At 37.9% G+C, this 10040-nt stretch overlaps 1 protein-coding gene across 1 annotated transcript in view; it reads right to left on the bottom strand.

Moving 5' to 3' along the window:
• MOXD1 (monooxygenase, DBH-like 1) overlaps nt 1-10040 on the bottom strand; it is a 151348-nt gene that overhangs the window by 106454 nt on the left and 34854 nt on the right. Inside the window, exons 2-3 of the mRNA XM_006885022.1 lie at nt 2282-2428; nt 394-561 (exon numbers count right to left, since the gene is read on the bottom strand). Of these exons, the coding sequence (XP_006885084.1) occupies nt 394-561; nt 2282-2428 (315 nt within the window). The remainder of the gene's footprint in view (nt 1-393; nt 562-2281; nt 2429-10040) is intronic.

Raw genomic sequence — 10040 nt, 5'->3', positions numbered from 1 at the left:
CTTTGGTTCCTCATACTCATTCTATAATAATGGTTTTATACAGTATTTGTCCTTGTGGGACTGAGTTAGTTCATTCAGCATAATGCTCTCCAGTCCCTCCCAAGTTAGGTAGTAATTTACAAAATCATTGCTCCTGTGTGCTGTATAATATTTCATTGTATGAATATACCACAACTTCTCAATCCATTCATTTGTGGTTGGACAATTGGGCTGTTTCCATGTTCTTACGATGGTGAATAATGCTGCTATGATCATTGATGTACAAGTCTCTGTTTGAATCAATGCATTATTTAAAGCATAGACTTTCCTGCACAAGTTCAAAAATCTCATCATTATAATCCTAAAAAATTAACTCAACAGCAACTATCAACAAGTTAAAAACAAAAGACTTACGTCTTGATTTACCAGGTCAAAATATGGCAAGGCTGCAGACAACACACTGGTTTTCTCAGGACTAAGTAACCGCAGGCTCTTGGTGCCTCGATTGGAGTCGTGGTACTTGGGACCAGCTTCTCCTGCATCTTCATGATGATAAGCCCAGATCACCCTCACAGTGCTGTCCTACAGGTCAGATACGTACACCATTATGTCTCCTGAGAACACTTCTCTTATCATTTTGTTCCATTTAAACCACCCTATTTGCAGCAGAAAGGAATTTGATGACACAGCCCTTAGGGAGGCAGACTTCTCACCCAAAGATCATGCCTCTCAAACCCACCCTCATCTGAGAAAGGATGCACAAGCTCCCCCCATGCAGTTTCTACTCTTAGTACGCTCAGATATGAGTTGGTTGTGACTTAATACCAATGAGGAAGGTATTTAAAGTAGAAAATAGAATTGGAAAAAAGAAAATTTGAAGTTCTCAATGTGGTTTCTAATTGAGAAAATTCAATTAAATCACTGACTATTTAATAGTTTTTTAGAGAGTCTGTCTAATCCCACAGGATTATAAATTCCAAAACAGATTTGCTGTACTTTAATACAACTGATTTGGTAATATGTTTTAATGAATACAAAAGTCAATTCACATAATGCTAAAACTCCAAATTAGCAACTAGTATTTGGCAAACAAATTTCTTATTAAGGCACAGAGATTTGGAAAAACTCAATCATGTTTTAATGCCATGGAAAATTCTAGATAAAATAGATTCAAACTAAGATTACTTTCCAGATCAGGACACAAGTTTTCTGATACATTAAACCAGTAATATCTACAAATCCGTAGAAAGAGAAACATAGAGGACTTTCTGATTGCACCTATAATCCTTTTATAATTCCTGGGAATTTCCATGGGGCTAAGTTCCTCCAGCTAAGGAAAATACTGTCAGAAAAAACTGGTTTCCTTTGAATAGAGTTTGTCCAAAGTCTTGGGAAAGGATAGTTGAGGTGCACAGGAACGGCTCAGTCCTCCCACAGAAAAAGATGTTTTTGCCAGATCATTGTAATAAAAACTTTGAATGGGGGGTGGCAGGAAGCTAAAGCTATTTCTTTTAAATCTTCTCTTTGCTATATAAATCAAGTGACTAAAATTACTATTCCAATAAAAATATAATTGCCCTTTATACACATCAAAATGGTCTACATTGTTGCATTTATTTTGCCTTCTTTCATTCTTTACAATGAATGTTAATGACAACAGCTTCAGCATTATATTCTTACTTTTATGACTTGAAGTTTTAAAATAAAAAAAAAAATTATTGGTCCATTCAAAAATGAAACTGATTCAGGCAATTTGTGGAAAATTCTCAAGTACTGCATGAGTCATAAAGACTAAATATTTAATTTGCATTTACATAAAGATATTAAATTTTTTTCAAGAAGTCGAAATAAGAAATCTTGTAAAACACGTTAACAGGCAACTTTAATCAGTGTACTATTCATCATGATTTCAAAAATTTATAAAAATTACTCAGATATAAATCAGATAGACTATGCTCTTCTGTTTGTATGCCATAATTCTCCTTCTTGTAATATTTCCCTCTAAATATTACTATTTTCATACTTCATAAAAAATAAGCTAAAAATCTTTCCTAGGAAGAAAGCATATACACTTTAAAGAATTCTTCAAAAATTTTAGATTCACATAATAATTAACTTTCTTGACATTTTTGTCAATTTTTTGTGGCTTTAAAGAGATTTGAAAAACAGTCCCCAAAAGACTTTATGTGACTATATTTGTCAAAGGTTATTATTAACTATTTGCTCCTTTCATCCTACAACATGAACCATAAATGTGAATGTATGATTGATTCATTCCTATATCCACTCCCAGACTCCTTACCGTTATGCTCTTGTCGTTTACATCACATGTGTGCAGCTCTCTGGTAAACTCAATGACGGTGTGTGTACTATTCTCCATGGCATAGTCTAGGTGGTAATCTTGCTGTGCATCTTTTTTCAACTCTCTATTTGCATCTGTAAAATAATCCTGTGGAAAACAAGGGAAAGGAAAACTAGAATCTTCTAAATTAGACTAAGCACATTTGTTGTTGTTGTTGTTGTTGTTGTTGTTGTATACCATTGAGCCAGAATGGACCCATAGGTTTTCAGAGGCAGTTAACTGGATGGCAGGAGATTAACTGATCACCTTTCTCCCGTAGAGCAGGTGGTGGATTCGAACCACTTGCCTTTGGGATTGCAGCACAGTTTCTTACCACTAGGTCACCAGAGCTCCCAAAACACAACTTAGATTAAGAATACTTACAGGATCAAAATAAATCTTTTCTAGGTGTCCCTATTATATCATTCTGGATAATAATTATGCTTTAAGACCAGGGAATTTTTAAAGAACTAGAGGGAGCACTGGAGGTAAGGAAATGCATTGCCAATTCAAAGGTATGTGCTTTGAATCCACCAGCTACTGTGCAGGAGAAAGATATACAGTTTCCTCCCTCAACGTTCATTGCCTCTGGAAACCCACTGGAGGGTCAGTCATGGCTTGGCTCTGATATGATAGTAAACAACAACAAAAGAGTATCTTTAGTAAATAATTGGTTTTAAAGAACATTTGTCCATCTCTGGACTTAGAGCTCTTTAGGAAAAGGATGTCTAAGTTCATAATCTGAGACTATTAACAATGGAATGAATAAACTTTCATGTCTTGTTCCTTCAATGACAATAAAAATGGAAAAACATTAGCATGACAAAATGCCTTGAGCCAAGTGGAACAGCCATACCAGCCACCAAGCCAGCCATCATTCCAGTGTTGTTCTTTTTACCACTCAGAAAGCAAGAAGATACATAATAAACTATTTTATTATGCCTCAGCACACGTGTATTAAAATGAAATCTAGCAGAAAAAATATGAAAATAAAACTTAGTTGAATTACAAGATGTTAAAAAAACAGGGTAATCCATGGTTTCTGTGCCAAACTGATTCAGTGGTATGTGCAATGCTTCAAGAAAGAGGTCAAGGTGGACAATGGGAAAGGATGTGCTTTGACTCCTAACTTTATCCTTAGGTAACCTTAAAGACTGTTGAAGTCAAATTCTGAGACTTAGTTTTTGTTTTTATTTTCTCTTCACTTTATTTTTTATTTCCTGGATGCTGGTACCAAGAATATTGATTATAGAAACAATGTTAACAATTTCAATCTCTTCAATATCTATCATGATGTTGTTAGTTGGCTCAGTGGTGAGAATCTTGTTTTCTTGATGTTGACTTCAACGTATGTTGAAGACTGCAGTCTTTGTCCGAAGCAAATGCCTCTGGTCCTCTCCAGTTTCAGCAAAGCAAGGTTTTGTCATCTGCATAATACAGGTTGTTGATGAGTTTTCCTCCAATCCTGAAGCCACATTCCTCCTCATAAAGCCCAGCCTCCTGGCTGATCTGTTCAGCATATAGGTTGAAAAGATATGAGATGGGATGCATCCTTGGTATACACGTTTCCCGATTTTGAACCATGAAGTGTTTCCTTGCTCTGTACTGATGCAACTGCTTCCTGGTCCAAGTATAGGTTTCTCATACGCACAATCAACTGTTCTGTGACTCCCATTTCTCTCAAGGTTAGCCACAAGTTGTTGTGATCCACACAGTCAAATGCCTTTGCATAATCACTGAAAACACAGACATTCTTCTGATACTCTCTGCTTTCAGCTAAGGTCCATCTAACAGTGACTAGCAGAGTTCTTAGTGTGGTGGTCTCTTATAAACCCAGCCTGCATTTCAGGCCATTCCAGTCACTTTTGGATAATCTTCAGGAGGATATAGCTTGCATGTGATATTAAGGACATTGTATGATAATTTTCACACTCTGTCAGATCACCTTTTTTTGCATAGTAATAAATATGGATCTTTTCCAGTCAGTTTGCCAGTTAGCTGTACTAATTTTAACATTAGTAAAATGAGGTATGCCAAGGAAATAGTATATAAGCAGGGAAATGCCTATCATGTTTAGTGCTTATTCAATACCAATTTCTTTTCCTTGTTTGCAATATGATTTTTAACAAAAATATATCCTATAGGTTTTTACCATAAGCTTACTGTTTAAGACTTATGAAAAAAAAATATAGTCAATTTTTCTTACTTGCTGTCATTGTTAGGTGCCAGAGTCGAGTATTTTTGTTTTGTTTTGTTGCAAATCATTACATTGAACATATATAACTTTACACTTTTATTGGATATTAGCTGTTATCCTTGACAATCTGACCTGATAATTAAGAGTTCAGTAACAAAGCTATTATCCAGGTGAGGCATAAAAATATTATTCCAGAAAACTCTTCTCATAGAGTATTATTTTAAGTAACTTTGGGCTTTAAAAAAAACCCCAATGAAATATTTATCTGATGTTTCAAAATGCTGTGTGGCAACCACCAAGTAAGTGAGCATCAGCAGAAGTTGGCAGGAAGCTGACATTTGTCATTTAGCATAACAGCATGAATACTGTCACTTACAAGCTAAAATAACATCCCAGAAGAGTGAGCTTCTATAATCTACAAGATTGCTGTGACCTCTTGCTAAAAAACATGATTACACAGATGTTAAATTGGTTCCCATTCATTGTTAGTCCTTTTCCCCTCCTCATTCTCTCATGAATAAAATCTCCTCTACAGAAGAGAGCTTTGACTGCTCTCTTTAGAGGACTGCGTTAAACAGGATGGAGTGAAAATTCTTCGGGGTATAATAAAAGATGTTAACAGATCCTGGTTTAGCCTTGGGGAGCAGAATGTAAGCACAGCTGCAGAGGGAGCCCTGGGAGAAACGATACCAGCTGTCATCATTGTCTTCAACAGGTGCCTGCAGTTTTTCTTCTTTTTCTGTCTCTAACACTTTATAACTCCAAACGTGCCTGTTTGTAACGTCAACTTCTGTAAGTGTTATGGGGCTTAATGATATTGATGCTATACTAATAAACAGTTTTCTGCTACAGAGCTCTTTAGTCCTAGAAATATCTTAAAGATAAATGTTGTTGTTGTTGTTGTTGTTTACCATCAAATTGGAACCGACCCATAGCTGACACTGCAAAGGGTTTTCAGAGGCAGTGAATTACTTGGGAGGAGGAGATTGCCATCCTTCTCCTGCAGAACAGCTGGTGGATTTGAACCACTTGCTTTCAGGGTTACAGCTCAGCTTCTTGCCACTAGATCACCAGAGCTCCCACATAAAGGTGCATAAGCAAAATATGTAACCCCAAACTTCCAATAAAAGCCCATTTTAGCAGCTACTTCTAATGTTTCTAATGTTAGAAACTTTGGTTGCCTGAAAAATCATTGCCTCCAGAAACCACTTGAGATAAAACTGAAGACTACAGGTCTAGTATCATACCCCAGCTACTGCTATGGGTTGACGAACTCATAGAAACCCTGCAGATGGAGTAAGACTGCCCCATGCAGTTTCCCAGGCCGTAAATCTTCATGGAAGCAGACTGTCACATCTGTTTCCCTCAGAGCAGCTGTTGGGTTTGAGCTACAGATCTTTGAGTTAGCACCCAAATATTTTAGCCTCTGTAACACATGGGTCCTTCAGTCTAATAAAAGATCTATAAAATGAGCACCAGAACACCAGAGATGAACCCTGTCTCGGGCAATCTAGTGAGAGGGCCCGCTCAGCAATCTCTTCCCTCTGTGCTATCTTCTAATCTCTATCTCTGATATTTTTCTAAAGACAATTGTCTAATTTTCATTTTTATGTCAATTCATTTAATACTTTGTTACACTTAACAGAATTATCAGAGAAATGATGTAAAAGTACAATTTTGACCTGTTAGCTCTGTAATGAACTTCAGGAGAAAAAAAAATTCAGATTTCATTATTCACAGATTATTTTATCTTTTTACACAACTTCTTATAACAATCTATGATCCTTCTATGCAAAAAATAAGCTCCAAGGAGGAAAAGGATTCATTTACTCATTTCTTCCCTCTTTCCTTCTTATTCTTCTCACCTTCTTTGCCTCTTTGCTTTCCCTCTCCTCTTTTCTTCCTCTAAAAATATTTTATTGACTGACTGCTCTTTTTCAGGAGCTCTGGTGGCCTAGTGATAAGAAGCTGCGTTGGCAACCCAAAGGTGTGTAACTTGAATCCTCCCGCTGATCCATTGGAGAAAGATAGGCAATCTCTCCCCATGGGATTAACTGTCTCTGAAAACCCACCAGATGGTCAGCTATGGGTTGGCTCTGACTGGAGGACACCACCAACAACAAAAACAACAAACTTCTCCTCAAATGCTTTTGTAGAACTGAGGATAATTATGCAGACAGTAGATAAGCTTATAGATTAGTTATGTGGGGGATAGTTTATAACCAAACAAAAAGCAAAGCAGAAAACTAAGTACAATGTCATTTAAAAATACATGTAGTCGGCATTTGCTGTTGTTAGGTGCCACTGAGTCGTGACAATGTATGAAGACAGAGCTAACCCCTGCCCTATTTTATGCCAACCTCGCAACTTCTGACACACTGCTGCAGTTACTGTAGCAATCCACCTGACCGAGAGTCTCCCTCTCCTTTGCCATCCCCCTACCTTTCCCAGCTTGATGAAAATAGAGGATATTGTAGAGAGATACCAGGAAGCCACATAGGTTATGTGACTAGGAAGTCACAAGTGAAGCAGGAACAGTTAAGGAAGGCAGGAAATAAGTGCAATTAGGAGCCCAGCATGCAAAGACGGGGGTGAGGGACAAAGACTATTGATAAGAGCCCAAAAAGGAGTAGGTCTATTCAGCTTGATGAAGCAAATGAAAGTCAAATTCATTACTGTAAAGTCGATTCCAACTCATAGTGACCCCATAGGACAAAACAGGACCAGCCTTTAAGGCTTCCACCGCTGTAAGCTTTATGCTTCCATAAAGAAGACTGCCCGCCATGTTTTTCTTCCAAGAAGCTGGTGGTGGGTTGGATTTGCTCCCTTTCTGGTTACGAGTCAAGCACTGAGCCATTGTGCCACCACAGCTCCTACAATTAAAAAACCACTTTTGCAAATGTATAGAGCTCAAGAGAAGCTAAGTAGGGTTAACAGAGATCAGATGAAGTCCCCGGAAGCCTGGGGCTTTTTAGGTCTAGCAATTTCAGCTTACAAATGACATCTGATGGACATGAAATTATATGCATACCACTGCAGCTAGTGTATGAAGAATGAAAGAGGCAAAAAAGTGATCACCAGGAGACACTTTAGATTCTCTTGTAGTAGTTTGAGTTTGAGTGGAGAGAGTGAACCAGAGAAAGTAGACATTTGTAGGAAGGGCCAATAGAACCGGAAGATGCTTTCCATGGGAAGGAAAGAGAGAAGCACCTGTGGCTGCTGAAATCTTTCACTTGAGCTACTAGATGGTACCATTTACTGGAAGTTGAAGGCCGGTAAGGAAGCAGCTGGGGTGAATCGGGCTAAGGCTGAGATACACCTGAGTGGAATATCAGGGGGCAGAGAACTTGTAAACTGTTCTCGACTTGTCAAACTAATGCCGCAATTAGGGGCTGTGCAGGAACTTGTCAATTTGAGTTCTTGCTTTTTAAGCATGCACAGGTGATAAAACTACTTTTCTTTGGGCTTGTATATTCTAAAACAGTTTTGTGCTTTTTTAATATTCACTATGCATAATTCAATGATACAGAAACACTCAACAGGCAACAAGATTAAATTTCCACATTGTCATTGTAACATTACCTATCCACAAAGAAAGAATTGCTTGAGGCTGACTAAGAACAAAGACTTTTTTTTAAAGCTGCTGGTGTCTTCCCTTCTACTTATTGCTCGAACAATCTAGAAGCAGGAACATGAAGTCAAGCTACACAGTTTGCAGCACATATGCCAACTGTCACATCATATGCAAAAAGTGTAGACAATTTAAAGGATACCTCATTTCAACACATATCAGTTTTCTCTCAAAAATATGAAGATCACAGTGTTTACTGAAACACTTCTAGTGACAAACTCAAGCAAACCCATCAATACCTCTGATTGTCTGAAACTTACTTCTTACAGTAAGTCAACATTATCTAGCCTTAAATACAAACAAACAAGAAGTTGTACTGCCATCCTGCAGGTGCACAGTACGAATCCACCAGATGCTTTGCTGGAAAAGGATGGACGATCTCCTACTGTGCCAGTTGGATCCAATTCGATGGTACACAACAAGAAAAGAGAAAACAAGGAAACAAAAATATAAACAAACAAAAATACCCCAACATATATATAGTGATTGGCTCTCTTGTGTACTCTCTCCCTCTCTCTCTTACTAAAGCCTAATAGCATCTTTTTTTAAAAATGTATTATTAATTTCAATGATAATTTACAGAGACTGTGGATTTTCATTAATTCATTGTTGCACTTTTCTTCCCTCCCAATCCTTCCCCCTAGTACACTAACCTCTTGGAAAAGTAGACGAAAAATTCTTTCATTGTTTTACAATCCCTCCCCCCAGGTCCACTCCACCAGGCAGCCTTTGCCCTGGACTTTTGTCATGACAAAAAATCCTAATAACATAACCCTTTTAAAAATTTTTCTCCCTCACCATGTATAAGGCAGTATACATCATTTAAACCATCTTTCTCAGTCTCCCTCCCAACCCTGATGTCAGTCCTGTTTTACAACAGTGGCACCATTCAGTATTTGTCCTTTCTGTGACTTCACTCAGTGTGATGTCCTCCAGGGTCACCCATTTTGAATAATATTGCATGAGTTCCTTGTTTTTCAATGCAGCATAGTATTCCATTGTGTGAATAAACCACAGCTTCTATACCCATTCGTTTGTTGATGGGCACTTAGGTTGTTTCCAATTCCTTGATATTGTGAACAAAATTGCAATAAACATGGGTGTGCATTAATAGCATCTTATGAATATTTACAGGAAAAGACTAGCATTTATTTCAAAGATCATGTCTTTTAAAATTTTTCTTTCTCCAAGGAAAATAAACTTTTAAATATTCTGTAGTGGCCTAGTGGTAAGAAGCTGTGCTAGAATGCCAAAGGCACTTGGTTCAAATCCACCAGCTCCTCAGTGGGAGAAGGATGGGCAATCTCCTCTTGTGCAATTAAGTGCCTGTTAAAATCCACTGGAAGGACAGTTCCAACCCAATGGTACACACAACAACAATAAATATACAGATAACTGATTTTTTTAGTCCAAATGCTGAGCTTCACTTCTCTATCCACTGAATTGTTAAGGTTTAGTTTATTCTCTTTTCATTATTTGATGTCATTATCTTTCAAGAACTCCTTCTGTTACCTAACAGTCAGTCTGTTAACATATTTGGGGCATGTTGTTACTGTTAAGTGCTGTCAAGTTCACAGCTCATAGTGACCATATGCATCAGAGGCACCACAGAGAACCTCCACAATAGCTTCGGACACGCCTCCAGGTAACAAGCCCCAAGGCGGAGCCTAAACCGGTTGGGGCCTCAGGCCAAGAAGAAAAATACAATCTATACAGGAGTTCTACAGGACACATCACGTTCCCTTCGGAGACAGTACAAGTAAACTGGACACAGGGGAAAAAAAATCTATCTGACAAGCTGTCAAGTCATGGGTCGGACAATGGGACATTAATTCTGAAGGCATTTAGAAGAAGTGAAGTGGTATCCTGCTGGAGGGTGGAGCTGGGAAGTA

This window comes from Elephantulus edwardii, unplaced genomic scaffold (assembly GCF_000299155.1).
Source record: "Elephantulus edwardii isolate Elephantulus edwardi_28Jun2011 unplaced genomic scaffold, EleEdw1.0 scaffold00039, whole genome shotgun sequence".
NCBI classification, from domain to species: domain Eukaryota; kingdom Metazoa; phylum Chordata; class Mammalia; order Macroscelidea; family Macroscelididae; genus Elephantulus; species Elephantulus edwardii.
The sequence above is the reverse complement of the archived record's forward strand: the minus strand, read 5'-3'. Positions and strand labels throughout refer to the sequence as shown.